General features: G+C 46.9%; 1 protein-coding gene across 10 annotated transcripts in view; it reads right to left on the reverse strand.

The window, feature by feature from the left end:
- MYO9A (myosin IXA) overlaps positions 1–20,327 on the reverse strand; it is a 166,143-nt gene that overhangs the window by 20,796 nt on the left and 125,020 nt on the right. For 6 of the 10 annotated variants that reach the window (XM_085234313.1, XM_085234312.1, XM_085234309.1 and 3 more), the window contains 11 exons: positions 16,483–16,626; positions 15,691–15,730; positions 14,466–14,588; positions 10,938–11,018; positions 9,974–10,084; positions 8,600–8,722; positions 8,140–8,289; positions 7,585–7,895; positions 4,973–6,628; positions 3,331–3,412; positions 2,607–2,819 (listed from right to left, as the gene is read on the reverse strand). In XM_085234313.1, coding sequence (XP_085090439.1) covers positions 2,607–2,819; positions 3,331–3,412; positions 4,973–6,628; positions 7,585–7,895; positions 8,140–8,289; positions 8,600–8,722; positions 9,974–10,084; positions 10,938–11,018; positions 14,466–14,588; positions 15,691–15,730; positions 16,483–16,626 — 3,034 coding nt within the window. The remainder of the gene's footprint in view (positions 1–2,606; positions 2,820–3,330; positions 3,413–4,972; positions 6,629–7,584; positions 7,896–8,139; positions 8,290–8,599; positions 8,723–9,973; positions 10,085–10,937; positions 11,019–14,465; positions 14,589–15,690; positions 15,731–16,482; positions 16,627–20,327) is intronic. The other 4 variants (XM_085234311.1, XM_085234310.1, XM_085234316.1 and 1 more) reach the window with 3 other exon arrangements.

Here is a 20,327-nt window from a genome sequence, read left to right on the forward strand (position 1 = left end):
CACTACCTTAAGCAGCCACCTAACATACTGGTGCACCTTGGGCTGTGGCCCTGGCTGATGATGCTCGTGGTCTTCGCTGCCCTTGGATTCAGGCCTGGAGCATCGGTGCCTGGTGGGCCACCACTGCCCAAAAAAAACCAAGGGGTAACACAGTGCCAGTGCAGTGCTAGTGCAGAGTCACCCTGTGCTCAGCTGTGCAAGGTTACACGTGCTCAGCCAACAAGCAGCATGTTTCCTTTGCGAAAGCTGCAGCCAGGGCAGGATCTGTATGAATAAGTTATTTACCAGAACAACTACTAGACTGCATATGGAGACTGCTGGACGCGTCTTCATGTGAGTATCACAAGGCACAATAGATATGGTCACATGCATATCCCCTGCTTGAACCCAAGGTGCACCAGTCTGCTCTATTTTAGGCTGCTTCATCATTTGCAACACCCATCCGGGCTCTGCTAATAAAAGCAGTCCCTAAATTTTGCTGCTTTCAAGAGCTCTCCCTTAATGGTGTGGTGATCCTGACACAGAGAAGCCACAAGCCAAAGAGCTGGTGCCAAACCTGCAATACAGAATACAGATGGAAACACCGTACATGGGGCCAGGACATACAGACACAGGATACACTGCACACACAGCTTTACAAGTAGGGTTTGCTAGAAAGCAGAACTCAACCGCGCAATGTGGAACTGCTCTCTGACCCACAGTTAGAGCCAGGGATGGAGCACAGAGAAAAGAGAGACAGAAGAAGAGATGAGATACATGAGGAGAGATGAGACACAGCTGGCACTACTGCTACTTGCATGCAGCGAGAGCTGTTAACCCAGGTGAGCAGAGTCCCAGCAGCATCTCTACGTGAGCCAGCTCCCTCCCAGGGATGGAGTTTTCCTTGCTCAGCAGAGACTGCCAGTGGGAAAGACTTCTACAGCTAAAAAACAAGGCTTTGTAACAGGGTAGCCTCCAGGAACACAGCAGGACACAGCCCCTTGTCCCAGGCCCTCGCTTTGAGCTTCTACTTCCAGCATTTCCAAGGACCTGGTCCACTGCCATCTGAGCAGCCAACAAGACTGTGGCAGAAGGAAATCCAGAGGGAAATGCTGGCTTTTAACATCACCTTGGAGAATTCTGTTGCCTTCATCTTACCAAGACTCCCTTGGACAAAAGCACATGAGCACGCATTGAACATTTGGGACAGCCTTCAGGCAACATGCTATTTCTGGGCTCCTCAGATGGTTTCAGACCTGCACCTCCCAGTTTCATTTCTTGTTCCTATTTTTTCCCCATTTTAACGGAGGGTCTTTAACGAAGGATCTCTGATTCTTTTAAGTTAGTAACTTCTCACCCTCCCTTTCTCATCATGTCTTCAAATCCATAGTTTGAGTGAAAGCAAGGGGGCAGGATGGAGGCACTGCATCTGCATGGGCATGCTTACTTAAGCTGACTTCTCGCCAAATGAGGGGGAAAAAACTGGTTCTGACGTAAGTCCTATGTAAAATTCTCCCTTTCCTGTTACAAAAGCAGGGAGATGGACTAAGGGGCAGCTGAGTGAGTTCGGTTTGAAGAGTTGTGCCTTTCAATCATGTTCCTGCCTGACAGCATTAGAGGTATTCCTGGCTCAAAAGCTAAGAAATTTTATCAGCAGAATTTGAATTTTCCACCCTTCCTGGTTAGGAAATCATCCTGGGAAAAAAATGTGTATAATAAAAGCTGCTAAAAGAGAAGTCACAAAAAGCCCTCCTTAGCCTTCCTTACAAAGGCAGATTCTAAGATCACGCAAAATATTTCCTGTGGCAAAACCACAAAATGGGCACAAAATGAAAAGCCAATCCTGTCCGTACGTTTGTTTTTATGCTCTATCCCACATCCATCCAAGGAGTTGAAGCATACGAGTGAAGCCATGTGAGCACTTATGCATGAGATGGTCACTGCCTTGTTGCTCATCCACTTGTCTACGTGGGCAGCACAGACACCTCAAGCCACGGAAAAAGTGGGCAAGTGTAGCAAGGGCCATCCTCTTGCACCCTCAAACCTCTCAGTCACTGCCACCCCTCCTGGACAGAACCACTAAGGTGTTTTTCTTTTTTTAAACACATTATGTTTTTATTGCCCAAATTACAGGTTTTTACTTTCTCTAAGATACTCTTGGCTGGTACTTGCCCAATAATTGAGGACTGGACAATCCTGGATAACCTAACTAAGGATACCAAATCACAAGTGCAAGGTTTATATTTTTTTCCTTGTTGTCTGTTGCTTTTCTGGCCAATGTTTGCCTTGATCTTTTCTATCCACTTTGCTACAGCCAGTGGGATCCCAATGGGACTTTCTAATGGAGGGAATCCTGGTTAAGCAATGAACCAACAAAAGGTAGTTGTGCAACCTAAAGCTGCTCTCCAACCAAGCCAGCAAACATCACCACGGTTGAGAGAGAATGAAACAATACCCCTTTCTGTTTTGTATGCGTTTCTGCTGTGTTCTCTGAGTTTACCCATCTACAACGTCCATGTGAGTGGGAGAAGAAGCAGTGTAGGATCCGTGCAGCCAAGGTTAGCAAAGAAACGCTCCCGCAGATCTTGCTCCCTCTTTTCTCCTTCCCCAACAAGTTGTAAAATTACCATTTCGGAGTCACTGTAACAGGCCTGGCCGAGCCGGGCCGCAGGCCCTGCCTCGGGGTGAGGAGGTAGGTCAGAGGAGAGGAGGAACTCAAAATTGCCATCGTAATCATCTTCCTCCGTATCCCCCTCCCCATCAGCAAAAGTACCTCTAGTCAAGAAATCGGAGCGCGTCCGCGCCATGCGGGCTTTCTTTTTATGGGTCGGCCTGGGAACCTGCTTGACCAAATGATAAAACATAACAACAGAAATAAAAGTTTGTAAAATGAAAATGTGAAAATAAAAAGGAGATTCTACTGAAGCCTGGCAACACAGCGCAGCTCAAGTATGGTCTGAGGAACACTGCACTCCACGGAGGACGCACGTTATTACACGTAGTGCAAAAACGACCAGCAAAAACAAAAGCCAAGACAGCACGGAGAAAGTGGGACGATAATGGATGTTACTTAAATGGACATTAAACCAAACAAGACAAGACTGCATGCTCCAGTGTTTGCCATCAGGACTGCGAGATCCGTGTCATCCAGAGCAATTCGGGGCTGCTACACTTAATGCTATGGGGGCTTTTTGCCAAGAGAAAGCGTGAAAGTTGCCTTTGTGTGACATCCCATCCCCAAGTACAGCAGTCTTTGTGCTTTACATTTGAGGGAAAATTGGGAAAATAAGGGTTTGGGAGTTTTCTTCCCCTTTTTCAATTATAAGAGAAAATAAGAAAGCGGCAGCTCACCTCTCCTCGGCCAGACCCAGGCATCTTAAATGGCTTCCGAGCCAGCTCACCCTTGGGGAGGCATTGATGGCTTGCCTCCCTGCTGAAAGGCAACAAAACAGAGACGTTTCATTCTTTCCTAAAAGCCTTCCCCCCACGCCAGCACAGCTCTCAGCAACGCATTAGGAAACAGCCCAAGCAATGAATGAGAAATCGCAGTTGGAGGTCACAGGTTTTCAGAATTCTTTAAGGTTTGACTTAATGCTGAAGGACAAGAAGGTGTGAATTTCTACCCGCCAAGCTGCTCCCTACCCTGCTCAGTGGTTACAGATGGTATCTTCTCAATTCTGCATTTTGGAATGTCATTGCTTTGTCACAGCATAAAGATGTTTAAGTTTCAGGCAGACAAAAAGTAGGCATTTTTAAATGTAATTTTCCATTTTCTGTTGCTTGCTTGGTGCATTAGCCAACTAGGAAATGAAACTGAAGGGAGAATGTGGGGAAGATCCAGGCTGGATGTGGCTCTGGGCAGCCTGGTCTGGTGGTGGGCGACCCTGCACATAGCAGGGGGGTTGAAATGAGATGATCCTTGTGGTCCTTTTCAACCCAGGCCATTCTATGATTCTATTATCCTACAAAGATTGTTCTCAAATATTCTCTTCCAAACCAGATCTCTGAGATTGCTTGCAGATACTCAGGTGAGCGGGCTCCAAAGGAGGGCACCCTTATTTTACATCCAACACAGCATTCAAACATACTCCCATTTAATTCGCCCTTTGCTCAGCTCACTCTTTCTGCCATCATTTCTGCACAAAACCCTACCATGCCCAGGGGTGAGGCAGGTGAAAAGCCCACCACTGCCTTCCCATCCTTGGCATGCTGCAGGCTCTGTCGGGGGCAACGGGATATTGCCTGATGGCTTTTGCTGGTTACTGTAATTCTACAATTAATAAGAAAAATCTTGAAGTCTCCTGACTTGTCTTGTCATTTCTACTCTATCTACCCGAAAATCCTAAGCATCTTTTTTTCCCATGCTTTAAAATCTTTCAAAATAAATCACTGCTCATAAATGAACAGTGTCATTTACGAAAACGTAAATATAAACCAGTGTCAATTCTTTCTTGCTGTGAACACCATTCTCCTGCTAATATCTATGATTATCTCCCCTAGCTTATGTAATGTGTGTTGAATTAAGAAACTGAGAATTAGTATTTCCAGTTCTTTTTCCTAATTTATGCCCACTCACTGCTAAACGATCCCCAAACCTGACACAGCTCTTGATTTCAGTCGGTACTTTGTACAACCTCCAAAGCCAACATTCTGCCCGCCACCACTGTACCCAAGCAAAGTGATAGGACAAGGGGGAATGGTTTTAAACTGAGACAGGGGAAGTTTAGGTTAGATTTTAGGAGGAAGTTTTTCACCCAAGGGGTGGTGAGGCACTGGAACAGGTTGCCCAAGGAGGTTGTGGATGCCCCATCCCTGCAGGCATTATTCAAGGCCAGGCTGGATGTGGCTCTGGGCAGCCTGGGCTGCTGGTTGGGGACCTGCACACAGCAGGAGGTTGGAACTGGATGAGCACTGTGGGCCTTTGCAACCCAGGCCGTTCTATGATTCTACGACTCTAAAGCCTACAAAGCAAGCACACCATCTTTGTACTCACTGCAGCCCGAAGGGATTGTCTCTGGGTGTGAAGAACATGGCGCCTGCCCGCATCTCCTCGCCGGGCTGGCTGGGCACCCGGGGCTGCCGGAGGCGCTCATTCCGAGAGAAGGGGCTGCCCGGGGCATCCCTGGGGTCTGCAGCCAGCCGGGGGTTGCCCCGTGATTCCAGCGCTGCCCCCGCAGGGCCTTCCCTTCGCTCCATGAACATGCTGACCGGTCTGTCTTTGGGGGCAGCGTGGGCCGGAGAGCCTCCCCTGCTCCCGACGGTGAGACCTTTGATGTCCACTGATGAGGCTGGAGTTCCACCCGGGGCCACGCTGTGCTCCGTTCTGTTCTGGGTGTGCAGGATGAGGACAGACTGAGGCCGGCTGTCGGGTTTTTTAGATGGTTTCAGAGCAGGGTCCTTCATTCTGCTCAGTTCAGCCCGCTGTAAAGCCTCCACCCTGCCTTGCTTCTCCAGCTGCTCGAAGGCTTTGCGCTGCCTCTCTAAAATTTCCTTCTGCTGCCGGATCTGCTCCATCATCTCCCTCTCGTTCTGCAACTGGAGCTGCTTTTGTCGCTCTTCCTTCTCCACGTTGAGCTTCTCCAGTCTCTTGATGACAGAGTCTGGAGAGTGGGTCTGCGTTGCAGCGGCCGTCCCACGTTCCTCTCTCTTGGCAGAAGACTTCTCCCCTTCCTCCCCTCCCAAAACTTTGCCCTGGTCTTGCTCAGAGTCCTTCCTCATCTCAGAGAACAAAGCTGTTTTCTCCTCTCTTTCCACCGCCTTATTCTTCAAGTTATTGTCCACCTGTGACTGCTTTACCTTCACGTTGTCCTGCGGTGGAATGTAGAAAGTAGGTAGATTACTAGAAAGGAATGTTTCTCTTGGATGCATCCTGTAGATATTCTGGGGGTCACAGACCACGTGCTCCTTTGCAGTGCGGTTATCGGGCAGCTCAGAGTCTGAAAGCATCCTTCTGCAAATGGATAAATTGCTGTTCACATCCGCTGCGCAGAAAGACTTGTCCTGCAGGTGAGGCTGAGGACTGCTAGGCAAAGAGTCCCGGCTCTCAGTGGGAAGCAGCTGAACATCTAGGGGAACGTGTTTACTCGGGGTATCTTCACAGCTTAACATCTCCAAGCTTCCTTGAGAGCTTTCGCTCTCTGGGGTTCCCTGAGGGGAATGAAGTGCTTCAGATACCAGCTCGGTAGACCACTGCCGCTCTTCTGAGGGTGACAGCCCACCAGTAGACCGGACCTTAAGCAGCTCCAAGCTGAATTTCGCCTGTTCCAGCTCACGCATTCTCCGGCTTTCTCTTTTTGCACGAACCACCTTCTTCTGATTCAGATCCTCCAGTGACTTGGGTCTCTCTCGTACAATGACTTCCTCTTCGGTGTCCATCCCGCTCTGGCTGCTGGCTCTCTCGTGCCTTTTGTACGACGACGTTGCAGAAGTGTCCAGGAGGTCCAAGTGATTCACCCGGTTATTCTCCATCAGCGACTTGTGCTCCTCTATAGCTCTCACTCTTTCTTCAAATGAGCCATCCTCCCACTTGGATGGGTCAGAGCCCTTAATTTCCAAAGCCCCATCTTCCTCCAGCCCATCCTCTTCTCTAATAGACAGGCCATTCTCCAGCTGCATCTCTTTTAACCTCTGCTCTTTCAAAGCTCTAAACCTGCAAGAAAGCAGAAAAGCAGCACATTGTAATGCTGTTCCCAATGCACTGGTGGCATCTTGTCACCACAGACATTCCCTTCATCTCACCACTGTCGGCATCTCAAGCAAATCCCCTTGCAAGGCAGGTACAATCTGATGCACGTTCATGTTCTGTGCACAGACTGTATTTCCAGTCTTCTCTTTTGCCATCTCACCTACTCAGGATTTGCACTGACACATGCATTGGGAGCTTCTCCTGTGCTGATGACAGCAGCTCCAGCCTTCATCCCTGGTGTGGCTTACTTATAAGCCAGAAAATAGTAACACATGGCATCAGCTTGGCTTTGTCATCTTCCTCGTTCTGTCTGGGATGCTTCTGGCACAGCGAACAGGCACTCATCCTCCATGCTAAGAGCTATTTCCAGCTCCCAATTCTCTGTCAGTCACTCCACACCTGGTAGGCAGTGCCCCCCAAGCACAAATCAAGACCTGCTCTGCGGCCAGCGAGCTGAGGCATGGTTGTGATGCTTTTCTCCTTGCAGCAGCTGGCGTGAGTAACTGCTGCCCCTGCTCCTGACTTGCTGACTGATCCACTGTGAGATAGTGCAGCAAGCAGATCGGTCAGCCAATCTGAGTTAAAAATAGGCTACTTAGAGTGGTGCTGCTGCCAAGAAAAAACCCCTTCCAAGTATTTATGTCCTCAGCTTTCCACTGCCTACGTGCTCTAACCTGAAATAGGCTCTGCTTAGTCTAGGAGTAAGAGGGGCAGCTAACTGAACTCCTGTTAGAAAGTGCAGACAAAGGAAGGATCAGAGAAGAGTGGAGCAGCACCAGCAATGCTACGAAGGGATGCCACCGTGTGTACGCCATGTTGGTCTGAGCAGTGCCAGAATTCACATCAGCCACCTCTTTCCCTCCTGGGTGCTATCAGAAAGCACTCCTTTCTTTACTCATTTATTCAAAGACCAACATTACCTTTGTCGTGCTAAATATCCTCTGCATGCTGCTTGCAAACACAGCACCCCACGCCTGCTGGCTCTGTACCACTGCTGAGCGCGGTGCCCCCGCCAGGCTGCCTGGATGCTGGCGGCCGCCTCGTGCCTCCGCTTCAGGTGCTCCCTCCAGCAGCTCTGTATGAGGTGGGCCGCAAACTGCATCTGCAGAAATCTCCTCCTCTCCACGAAGCCTCGCCAGTGGGTTTGGAGCACAAGTGCAGCTTTGCTGAGCACGAGCGGGTCCGGTGATGGCTTGCCTTGCTTTCGGCTCTGGTAGCTACGCCAGAATCTCTGCAAACATAGCAAGCAGAGCAAAAACGGCCTCTTGAAATGGGAATGGTTGAGGAACTGGATCGCACCTGCCTTTATGCCATCTGTTCATCTCTCCCACGCCCAAACTACTGCTCTTCTGATCCTAAGTTCTTTCCTAGGAGATGGGAACTGATTTTATGCATCTGATGCTCCAGCTGCAGCCAGAGCTGTATCTGTAGGATTTATGGAAGTATTTGTGATGAAGCCAGGCACTGTTACCTACCTGTATGATCACTGCTGCCTGCCTCATGTTCAGGAACTGCCTTCTGCAGAGCATACTGCGGAACCAGTGCTGCAGCAGCACGATCCTGCGCAGCACCTCCTGATGGAGCAGGTCCTGCAAAAACTGCCGCTCGCGCTCCTTCACAAAAACCTGGGAAATAAAAGAACCAGGCATGAATCACAGAGCCTTTGCCTTCCCTTCTGGGGAGACAGTGAGCTGCCTGCACACATGTGGGTTTTGAAGGTTATCTTCCTATAACCTGACCACTGTGACCTGGTCAAAAGAAGACACCAACACTCCTCTCTGTTTTGTATTAACAACATTAAATGCGTCCTTTAAACCATTAGCTTCTGATGAGCAGAAGGAAAATACTTTCATGAGTTAAAAACATACACAAAGGTGCTAACATAACTGTGCACAAATGCGGGCACATCTTTATCTTAAGCAGATAAACATTTACCATGGTTCTTCCAACTTGGTAATTGTCTGGATTGAGTTTTATTTTCCTGAAGAAATCATGGACATTGTGCTTAGATGGGTTGATTCCTTGTGGCAGAAGGACGTGGAAATGGTTCACAAAGTCCTGAGAAGGCAAAAAAACAAACACTAAGACTGGGTTAAGTGGGTACTGCTGTGTCATCTTTTTGCATAAGTAACTGGGTTTTGCTCCGCTGGCCACACAAAAGGGGACCTGTCCAGGTGCAGAAGGACAGATGGAATGTTACAGACTGGAAAGAAATGAGTTTCCTCCATCATTTGTGGTTTAAAACTGCACAGGAAGCACATCAAATCAGTGGCCCAGGGACATTCAAACATGTCCCAGCGTGGGAGGAGAGACGCTGCACAGTGTGCAAGCTCACTTTGAGCAAAAATGCTGCAGATCCTCAGAAATGGCCACTACAAAAGGGAGCAACCAGAATCTGCAAAGCATCACAGGGAAGAGACTGCTCCAAGGGTTGTTGCTGTGAGGACTTGGAGCAGAGGTATTAGGAATGATCCTCCCAAGTAATGCCAGGATTCATCCTCATGGCAAAAAGACCCTGAGCAGTCCTCCTTTCTGAACAGCTGCTGCACAGGACATGACATCTGGCCAAAAGCAGCTGCCAGCAGGAAACAAACTGGCAACAGCAAATCATAAAAGATCTGACATGTGCACTAAAGCTGGCAAAAGTATGGAAAAGCAGAAAACACAACAAGCTGGATAACCCTTCAATGACTTAAAGCATTCCAGTCAGCCTTATGATGGGATGCAGCCACTGCTGAAAGAATGGGGAAAATGCTGCTCCTGAGGAAACAGAAGTAATGGGCACCCAAAAAGCTGCTCAGTGCCCTACGGTATTAGACATAAGAGAAGGATCTTTGTCATTTGGGTGGGTCACACCAAGGAGGAATCTCCAAAATATATTTATAATGCTTTGAATAGGGAGCTAAAGGAACCCAAACCTTAACTCTCACACCTTGTTGACTCAGTCTGTTAAAGCTCCAACAGGGATCAGCCATCATCAGTCTGAACTTCCCATTATCACTACGAAGGGATATAGATTTGTAGAAGTGATTTTGCACGTATTATGAAAATACGCTGTGTGTACTGTGAAAAAATAAAGCTTTTTTTTTTTTTTTCCCAAAACCCATAATGATGACTGCGGAGGGACTTGTAGTCTTTGGTCTGGTTCAGCTTAGCAAAACCGCCCACCAGTGCCCCCTTCCCCATGTCATCCAAAGCCATATATTCATTGTTTAGTAAAAACACAACTACACTTGCAAGCTAGCAACACTCAGACAACTGCGATAACGATGAGGAAAGTGCTGAAAGACTGAAAATATTTGAGCCAACCTGGAAAGAGTATTTGCAGCTGTATCCTGACTGGCGGATGCGAACAGTCTCCAGCATGCCTGTGTACCGCAGCTGCCGGAGCACCAGGCTGTCACTGAACCTCAGGGGCAGCTGGAAGGGAAAAGGAGGCCAACCATGAGCAACTATTTCCTTGAGCTCCGAGCACCTGAGAAGACTTCTAAGCATGTGGGTGGGTCAATGGGTTCAGCACATGTAGCATATCAGCAGGACATGCGCACTGGCGACGATGACGAGGGGCAACATAGGGCCCCAGAAATCACATTCATGGCAGCAGGGCTGAATCCTGTTTGCTCCTACAGAGCTGTCAGATGGAGAGTTTCATACATCTAACCAGACAGAAAGCTACAGAGAAGGAGTTTTTGGATCCTCTGAGCTGACAAAGAAAGCCCCATCAAAGGCACAGCCAATGAGCAGGGTGAGATGGAGCAATGATGCCCCACTTTGTATTTTTAACCATCTGGGTAAGACTGCAAAGGATTAATATATGAAAAAAATATTCCTACAACCTTCTTTTTAAACTGAAGATCCTTAGCCCAGGAGACAAACAAATCCTTACATCGTATTTCTTGAATTTGCCTTTATCACTGAATCAGTCTGATTAACGTGGCTTATTCTGGAAGAAGGTACAAATATCTTATAACCCCAACTTGGCTTTGGATTTCTATTTAAAAAAATAAATAAATTACATATTTACAAAATATTTCCAAGATGATTTTAAGCAGAAGATCAGGAATTAAAACCCAACTCTAGTCCACCTCACTACTTCCTTCCCCACCTCGTGGCTGTGCTCTAGAAGGATCTGCTTCCAAAACCTCAACGCTCTAAAGGTTTCCAGCAGGCTGACTGATCTCCAAAAAGAGAGAGAAAGAACAAGTTCTGCACGAGAGAACATGGATTTTGCAATCACACCATTAGCAGCATTGATCTCACAGGACAGGTTTACCTTTTCGGCATTGGATCGAATGCACTTGACAAAATAAGGTTCTGCCTGGCCAAGGGTCTCCATCAGCTTGTTGAGTGATGCCTGCAACAGGGAATACATCTCCAGGTGAGAAACAGCATGAAGAACGATGAGAAAACAAGCACTGAGGCCACAAAACAAAACTTTGAACAAATGGTGAGTAAACCAGGGAGATGGGAAACAGTTCCCTGAAATGAGCATCTCACATTGATACAACTTGGCTGCTTCCATCTTCACACCCAACTAAATGGCTACAGAGGCAAGTAAGCCTGTTTGTTCAAGGCCTCTGCAGAAACCACAACAACACTCACACTGCTCTTCAAGACCCCCGCTTCAACCTTCCCAAATCAACCAGCAGATCCCAAAGTCCCCCCTGCGGCACCCCAATGAGCCACGCACAGACAGAGCGGGAGACAACGACCTGCCCCCTGTGCACCCAACTGCCAATGTTTCTAAAACACAAACATTTTCATCTGTTAGAAATCATTCCACTTTTTAAGTCTGAGATCATTGTTACTGGCACAGAAAAATTCTTGATCGTTTTCCAACAGGCAGACCTGACAGCTTTCTCCAATAACTGATTTCCACAGCTTGCCTGTCTCTTGCTGAGTGAACCCCCATTATGTCAAACTGAATTTACAGATCTTTAAAGCCTAAACATTTCACCAGCTGTTTTGAATCATAGAATTGCTCAGGTTGGAGAAGACCTTAATGACCGTCAAGTCCAATGGCAAAGGATGAAGGTCGTCCCAAAGATGGCACATCTCTGGCCATACCTGTCTGCTGAAAGGCACAACTGTGGTCACTGAGAATCAAGGCTCTGCCACATTTCTGACACAGAGTTTTCACTGCATTTCCATTTCCCTTCATTTCTGTGCTACTATTACAAGTGTAGACTAGAGAAGCGACCTGGTGTTGGAATCACTGCTGCATCCAACCACTCTATGGGATGTCTGATGAGTGCCTCCAACCTGCAAATACTGCAGCAAAGCACAAGCTCTCGGAAATAACACACTGACTGCTTTAGAGTAGAGCACACACAGTCCCTGAGTCACTGCGGCTGAACTGACTCCTTTGCTGCACTCTGCATTGTTCGTATTTCTTTTATGTGCCCTCTAAATGCTTTGGATGTCTCTGATTGCAGAGCACATGACTGACGTGGTATTAATAACGTGCTCCAGAGCCGATTACTCGTGGCAATGACCTGATTTTAATAGCGCCTAAAACTCTGCTATTTAAAAGATATTCCGTCGCACACATACTACATATAGCTACGGATTTATGGATATGCATGCTCATAAACCTGTGTGCACAAGTGCACAATATCAGAATGATGTAATTCATCTGAAGATTGGCTTGCAGAACACCTTCTGATCCTTCTGAAGCCATCCTGAGGGGAAGCCTTTTATGTTAATCAATGTCTGTCTACACGCAGGACCTGGGGAAGAGGGGCTGATGAGGCACCCACGTGTGGTGCAGCTGGACACGGAGCAGCCGTGGTGCTGGGGGGCTGTGATGCTGGGGGGCTGTGAAGGGGCAGAGCCCAGCTGGCGGGCACAGTCAATGACACAGCACAGGAAGGCAAAGGGACAGGGGATTTTTAGCTCAGATCTCCGCTCTTCACAGCCTCCCGCTTCCACGTGCCTCCCGCTGCCATCTGGCCCGCCCCGAGCACTGCCAGGCCCTGGATTAACTCCCTGCCCTGCTCTGCTGCCCACCCGCAGCTCAAATGCCTTTTCCCCAGGGCCAGCCCTGCAGGGTGCCACCCAACATCCCAGCATGGAGAGCTGGCTGGGAGGGGAGCTGGTATAAATCTGCCCTGAGTTTTGAAGCAAGAGCCATCGCTGCTCTTGCAGCATCCCCTAATCCAGGCAGCGATGACTCAGAGTTATTTTGCAGCATAACTTCAAGCACGGCTTAAATCAATACGAGACACAGCAGCTGTGAGCTCCCTGTGCAGGCACCGGCCACAAGGCAGCATTTAGCTGAAAAACACAGCAATGCACAAACCCCGTGATGGGAAACATTTGTATTTCCTGTTGCTGACCCAGTTCCATGCTCTGCAATTTTATTAGCTTGCTCTTGATAAAAAGCCATCTTGCAGCCAGCACCAAGCTGCTCCCTGGAGAAAAAACTTCACCTTATGAGTGATAAATGAAACCAGGGCTGGAGAGCCCAGCATTCTTCTAGAAGAGGAGCAAGCAGGAACACCAGGAGCCAGCACACTGCAGTATGCTTTCATTCATTTAAATAAAAGAGGATGAGCTGTACGCACTGCTCTGATGCTGCCAGGTCAGTGCTGCAGTGTCAGAAAGCACAGGAGTTGTGTGAAGGCTCTGCTTTGCTGCACGGGGGGGATCTTCACAGCACCCTGAGCTCTGCTGCTCCTCTCTGCTGGGAGGTGTACAGGAACCTCAGCCCTGCACTCTTCTACATTACATCCGAAGGACAGATGGGTGTCAGGAAGACATCCTCAATTCAGCCCCCCCAAATGTATAAATTACTTATGAATTAAACTCTGCAGACATTTATTTTAACCAGTGTACAATTAGTCCAGACTGAGCTTTAAATATATACATATATATGCATTCTTCATTTTATATATACAGTGTTCTATATATGTGTGCACATATGTATATATATAAAATTACTTGATCGTATCCACATCCACGCACAAAGACACTCTCAAAATGACCAATATCTCAAAAATCAAAAGTAAAAAACAAGTCAAACTTTCCCAGAAAAGCATTTTTTTAAAGTGAAATGCTGCATTCTAATACTACCACATGGCTGTGCATGTGACTGGCACCGATTCCCAAGCCCTGATGCACACATGAGCATTACTTTAGCTGTGGCTATTCCCAGGGAAGCTTGGCTGGCACACAGCACTGCCATCACAGCAAACGTTGTATTGATCCTCCTCTGAATTCCCCTGCATGCCTTGAGATAATGCAGCAATATTTTGACCTTTCTGCACCTATTAAAATTCACATTCCACCTGACTTGAAAACAGATTGAATTTTAAATGTTGAACCTAAGCAAAAAAACACTTTAAAATCCTATAGCAGAATTTGACTAGCTTTCTGGATTCAGCAGAGAAAACAAGATGATGTGATTGCCTTGAAAGCAAGGAGCCAGAAAACAGGCCGTGCACACACACACAGCTGCACGCTACGTAAATGTTTGATGAGGTGCCTCACTATGAGGGCACTTAAAAAATCACAGGCATGAAAGAGACCAGCATCAATCCCCCCAGCACAAGGCTTTCCCTGATGCCTTGCCTACTGGTTTTACCCTGACATAACTGCCTTTTTTCCCATCCCTTTCTGCAGCAGGTGACAATCTCTGTCCTGCAGCTCATCCTCACGTCCCACCTCTGCTGTCTTGGAGCATCATCTTGAGCTGAGCTCACATCCTGAACAAACAGTGGTGAAACTGGAACATATTTGCTTTTCATTCAGTACAGGCTTATCACCAATCTGTACCGAGGCAAACAGTGTGCTGCATTACCTGGAACTGGGCACTGATGCTAGGTGGTTTCTTCTTCTTATGGAGATGGAGAAGGGATTTTGTAATGTGGTCGTGAAGCGTCAGGTTGGTCAGGTGCTTGAGGGACTTCACATCCAGCATGTGCTGTGGAAAAGACAGATTTCATTCTCTATAAATATAACTAGAACTTACTGCCACGCTATAACCCTTTACATGCCCTGCAGGGCTTCCTTACAGTAACCACCCTATTTCATCTCCATGGAAAACATCAGGGAATGGCTTGAAACATATGATCTGCTTGGCCTCCTAGTTCTTGCCAAAGGCTTCTTTGACCATGGGAAGTTTGTCTCTCTGACACACTAAAGTGGGGCTGCAGACAAACATAAATATCACTGGAAAGTCGACAATTTGTCTATTATTTTCATGGCATTTTAACAACAAACTTGAATTGTGACTGCTGCAGATAATTCATCACATGTATACAGAAAACGAGCCGTCAGCCATAAGTAGCAAGTCCAGGGGCTTCATTCCTGTGAACAGGAAACTGTAGATGGAAACCACGTGCTTGCCAGCAGGACCTCAGAATCTCCTCTTTGAATAAGGATGGGGCGTATGAGAAAGTCCCAGGGAGGACTGGCACACTGACACAGTACAAAAGCCAGAGGAGAATTTCTTTCAGTTGAGCCAGCACTGCCAAGGCCAAAAAAGGCATCAGTCCACAAAATCTACTGAAAACCTCCTTCCTTCTAACTGCTATGAAATGGTCACTTCATCACACACAGCACATCCACTATTAATGAAGAGTCAGTTTATTGCCATTAGAAGACTACAGGGACTGCAGGACACGCAGCACTGTAGGTATGGCAGAAATGATCAATTGCTAAGATTGTTTTTAAGACCAAACTGTGCAGGCATCACGAAAATCACTTTGCTTATCAGGTGACAGCCATTCTGCATAACCTACTTGCTCTTTTTAGAGATTCAGTTATCATATGTCCCTAGCATGTACACACAAGAGCCCAAGCAGATCTGAAAAGGAGGATGCGAGTGCTCGCACAGACCTCTCCCAGCACAAACCAGGGCTGAAATCCTTTGGTTTTACAGACACTAATGAGCCCCAAACAGAGCAGAGATGACAGCAGTCCCAGAACAACCCCAGCCATCTTTCTTACACATACATCAGCATTTCAGCACTGCACCCACAGCCTTAAACTGGGACCAGCAAGGTCAAAACGCTGCTTCTCACCTTTGGGAGATTGGGTTTGGCTTTGCAGTTCTTATTTCGCCTGGGGAGACAATAAATGGCTCAGATTAATCCACTTGTCTAACTGCAGAATAGTCTGTGTGTTACACTACAACAGAACAGTTCTCCTTCTGCCATTAAGAAATCTTTTTTCTTTGCTGCGACACAGTACAGACAGTAAGGTTCAAAAACACTGGAGGTTGTGAACCAAGCCCCGCAAAATTCCCTTTAGCAACTCCTTCCTACAACCTGACCTGAAATGAGGCTCCCTCTGCATGCTGCCAACTCGTACGGATTCAGCTCCACAGCTGAGAGGAAGGTACTCAATCACAGTGCATTCTTACATCAGAAATGAAGGGCTAATTTGGGCAGCACGGGGACCATCCTGCTTTCTCACACCACCTGGGTGATGCTCTCTGAAACTCCACATCAGGCTGCAATGTGATTCACCCGCATTATTTCCACATCTAATTTGTAATGGAAACTTTGATATCACGTTAAAAAATGTTACTGCATAACATCACTGTCATCTCTTTAGACTGGTTTGACCGGGAGATTCATTCCTTCTCTCACTTCCCTGTACCACTTTACTGTGTCTGTCATTACAAATGAACGATAAGGGATGAATAACTCAGATATATAAAACATACCGGGGTCATTTTGACCCAACTGTGTCCAAGCCCACTTGAAACTGATCTCTTTTTTGCTTGTTTTGGCTATTTACATTCCTCTTATTACCCATATTGCTCATTATACACCAGGAATGAAGCCAAAATCCCCTCCTTTTGTACTGACATGAGGATGCCGTGGGCCCTTTCCAGCAGCTTGCTGTTAGTTGCGTTCACAAATATCCCATCCTTGTCCAGGAAGGAGCTGGGGCTGGTGAGCCTGCTGTGCCGCATCCCCATCCGGCCATTCCAGCCAACAGCAAAGGCATCCCTGAAACCCAAACAGGGCAGTCAGACACATTTAAGGATAGATGGAATAGACACAAAAGATGGTTCTATGACAGAATAAAGCATTGAGACGATTTACTTAGTAACCACTGCCATCTTCTAAGGTGGAAGATCAGAATCACTTCCCCTGTTTGTTCCCTTCTGCCACGGAGCACAGCTGTGCTGGTACCCAGCAGTGCGGCTCCCCTGCAGCCCTGGCGTGCAGGAGGACGAAGAGAGGAACCAAAGTCCTCCCTTACAGGAAGGAAAAGCTTCCACAAAGCTTCACATCAAGGCAAAATCACCTCCAGGGCTGGGGAGGCCAAGAGGAGCCTCCTTCCAGTGCCTGGGGTCATGCAATAGTTCTGTATGGTTCAGACAGCCTTGCAGAAACTGTCATGCAAAATAATACTGCGAGCTGGTCTAAGGAGGGATGTCGGGTCTGCAAAACCCCAGAGATATTTCAGAAAGATGGGGAAAGAATAGGAAGAGACCCGGCTCATGGAGGACACCAGTATGGCAGCATCAGCCTTCTGGCCATGAAGATGCCAAAGAACACAGTGGTTTATGCTTTGGAAGAAGTGAAAGATCAAGTGCCACAATGGAAAGAAAATGCTAAGCAAAAAGAGTTGTTAATGCAGCCAGTTCAAAGCTCACAGCCAAATCTCTGGAGTAAAACAGCATAAAGATTCAAGTCCCCTCACTGCCTTGCTGCAATGCTTTTAAAATTCATTCCTAGTTCCATTAAATCTGTATTTTGTCGTATACTGCTATTAAAAGAAAGGATGAATCACAGCAAAGCAAACCCTTGATGAGTGTCTCCGGATCTCATTTTTTTTAAGCAGCCCATTCGATCCAAGGAAGGCCACAGAGAAGCCTGAATTTCAGGGATGTCTGCAGGCCACCTTCACAGCTAAGGTCCCAAAGCCTCCTGCTTGCAGGGGAATAAAACACTGGCTGAACCAGTTCCACTAACCCTCAATGGCCACCTTCAGGACCCACAACCCATCACTAATTCAGCCAACTGTAACTCAGAATTGAGTAAGAAAGTGGTGATATGGGCTCTGAATGAGACTAAAGAAGAGAAAACCCTACAGATTCTCATGCACATTTAAGAAGACCAACCATCTCTGTGTATTACAGACACTTCAGGATGAATATGTGCACACAGTGATGGACACAGCTGTTGTGGTACTTGGAAGTCAATCATCTCATCATGCAAAACCAACTGCTTCAAGACAGACTGATCAACACCTGCTTCCCTGCACGCTGCGCCAACATCAAGGAACATAAAACGGTTTCTGCTGCATGAAAGCAGACAGCCCAAGCGGTTCTGGTTAGCAGCAGCATGGCTTTCATTACTCAGTGGCTGCTGAAGGCAGCTCTGAGGCGTGCTGGCTTCCCGGCGCTCTGCTGAAGCCTGGTTTCCTCCAGCTGCCATCCCAGCATGTGGGAACCACACGGTCACTTTCTTCTGAGATCAGAAGCTCGCTGGGCCCACCCCATGCCTTCCTGCATGATGTCATGCCTGAAATTTGCTTTTTGAAGAGAGCCCCGGGCTATCCTGGGACTTGTACAGCACAGACTTATCAGCCACCACATGATGATGAGATGGCTTGAAAAGAGAATTCCTCTGTTTCATTTAGCTCTGTAAATCACTCACCAGCCTATCTGTTGGCTCGACACTTCTGAACTGAGGGACAATTCAACCACAGGGCTGTTGCAGCAAACCTCTTTCCTATAGGTGTTATCCTATATATATATATGTATATATATATGTGTTATCTCTGCAGATCCCCCTTCTTTTTTTTTTTGACAAGCACAACTTAAAAGCAAAACCTACATTTAGAAAGCATGATTAATGACTCTTCAGATCAAAATTATTCACAGTGAAAGGTATTAAAAATCACACGCCTACTCCAAAAGTGCCTTCTGGAATTTAAAGACATGAGAGCTCACGCTGTGGTTTGGGCTTTCAGAAGGCAGGGGCACAGAGGACATGTGGGGACCAGTCCCCATGATGCCCAAGGTTGCACTACCCAAGGATGCCAAGATTAGAGACCATGCTACTGAGCGACTACACCAAGAGAAACGCAGGCAAAGCACTCTCAAAACCACATTTGTGCCAGTTACAGCAGAGGTGCAGCAGGAATAGAGGTCTGTCCTGAGTATTTTTAGGATGCAACTGCTGAGGATGAAGGAAGGAAGACACAGCAGACGCTACCCTTGATGCTGGCTGTTTATGGGAATTTGTGTGATGTCCTGACTTGTTTTAAGCCAAATAAATACAGCTGACCACGGGCTGAACCTCGACAGAAAGGAATAAACACATTCATCTTCTGTGTTCTGTGAGACAGTAGGAGTTTCCCTGCCTTTACAAGATGTACTATCAACAACTCCAGATAACTAAAATGTTTTGGGCTCTGAAAATACTGGCAGTCCAACCTGCCCTATTGGCATGCTCCAAAGTTAGAGCAATACAACCAGAAAATTGCCATCTCACTTAACTGATGTTCTCCAAGCACCGCCACCCCATCTCAAGGTTTTCTTTCAATAAGCATCCTCCTTTGGACTGCTGAGAGATGGCAGTTGGAGAAACTGCACAACACCTCTTATCTACCCATCAAGATCTTCACAGGGACAAAGTTTCATGTTACATCACTTTTAGGAAAACCTGTGCAACCAGAGAAGTGAGGAAGAGTCACTTCTGGAGGCACCAACCTTGTCTGCCTCTTTTGGAAAGAAAAGGGCATGGATGACATCTGTGGATTTTGTTCCCCTACATGTTGCTCTTTTTTTTTTTTTAAATCTTATTTCTATCTTGCATATTTGACTTAAGGTCACTAAATCAGAGATTTAATAATGTACTTAGAGAATATTTTGTATCACAAACAAAAAAAAACAACAATAAGATGCAGGCATCACGGTGTTCAGTGAGCATCCCTGCAACTTGTTCTTTGCTTCTCATGGAAATCAGTGCAGCCATGAAGTTGCAGCTGGATGTCTGCAGCTCCAAGCAATAACTCTGGGAGCTAAAGGTACACTGATCATGTATTTCCCAGTGTCCAAATACGTATGCTCAGAGGGAAGCAGGGAAGCACCATACCTCCTTAGAGATGCTATCTGAATAATCAGAATTTCTGGCATCTGACAATACAAGAAAAGCTGGAGAAAAGGTCAGTACCTGCACCCAGAGTCCCCACTGAAATGAAGACATTTTGCTTCACCAGAAGATTAATTCTGATGCAGATCTGGAGAAACTTTGGCCAAAGAGGCACAGATCTGTGCCAGCAAGACAGAACCAACTCTCAATCAGCAAAATCGAATTAGGTGCTTGAATGCCCACAACATTCAAGGAAGGATAAAAAATAGAACTGTATCTATAACCATACGAGTTGAATCTCCTTCAAAGTTCACACGCTGTAACATCACTCTGGAAGTAGAAGATCTCCTGTGCTCTAAGAGACATTTCAGTCACCAGACGTCCCATGATTTTCCCCTAACAAGCAGCAAACATTTGCTCAGTTACAATTTCAGACCTTCCCTGGTCCTGCACAGCCAGCAGCACCCGCAGCCATCAATCATATTGCTTGCACACAAACACATCATCTCTACTTTTGCCTCAGAAAAATGTCTGTTGTTTTTTTTCCCCCATGATATTGGCATATTCATTCTCTTTTTTTTTTGCACGCTTCTGACCACTTT

Source organism: Meleagris gallopavo, chromosome 12 (genome assembly GCF_905368555.1).
Source record: "Meleagris gallopavo chromosome 12, MGAL_WU_HG_1.1, whole genome shotgun sequence".
In the NCBI taxonomy this organism is placed as follows: Eukaryota; Metazoa; Chordata; class Aves; order Galliformes; family Phasianidae; genus Meleagris; species Meleagris gallopavo.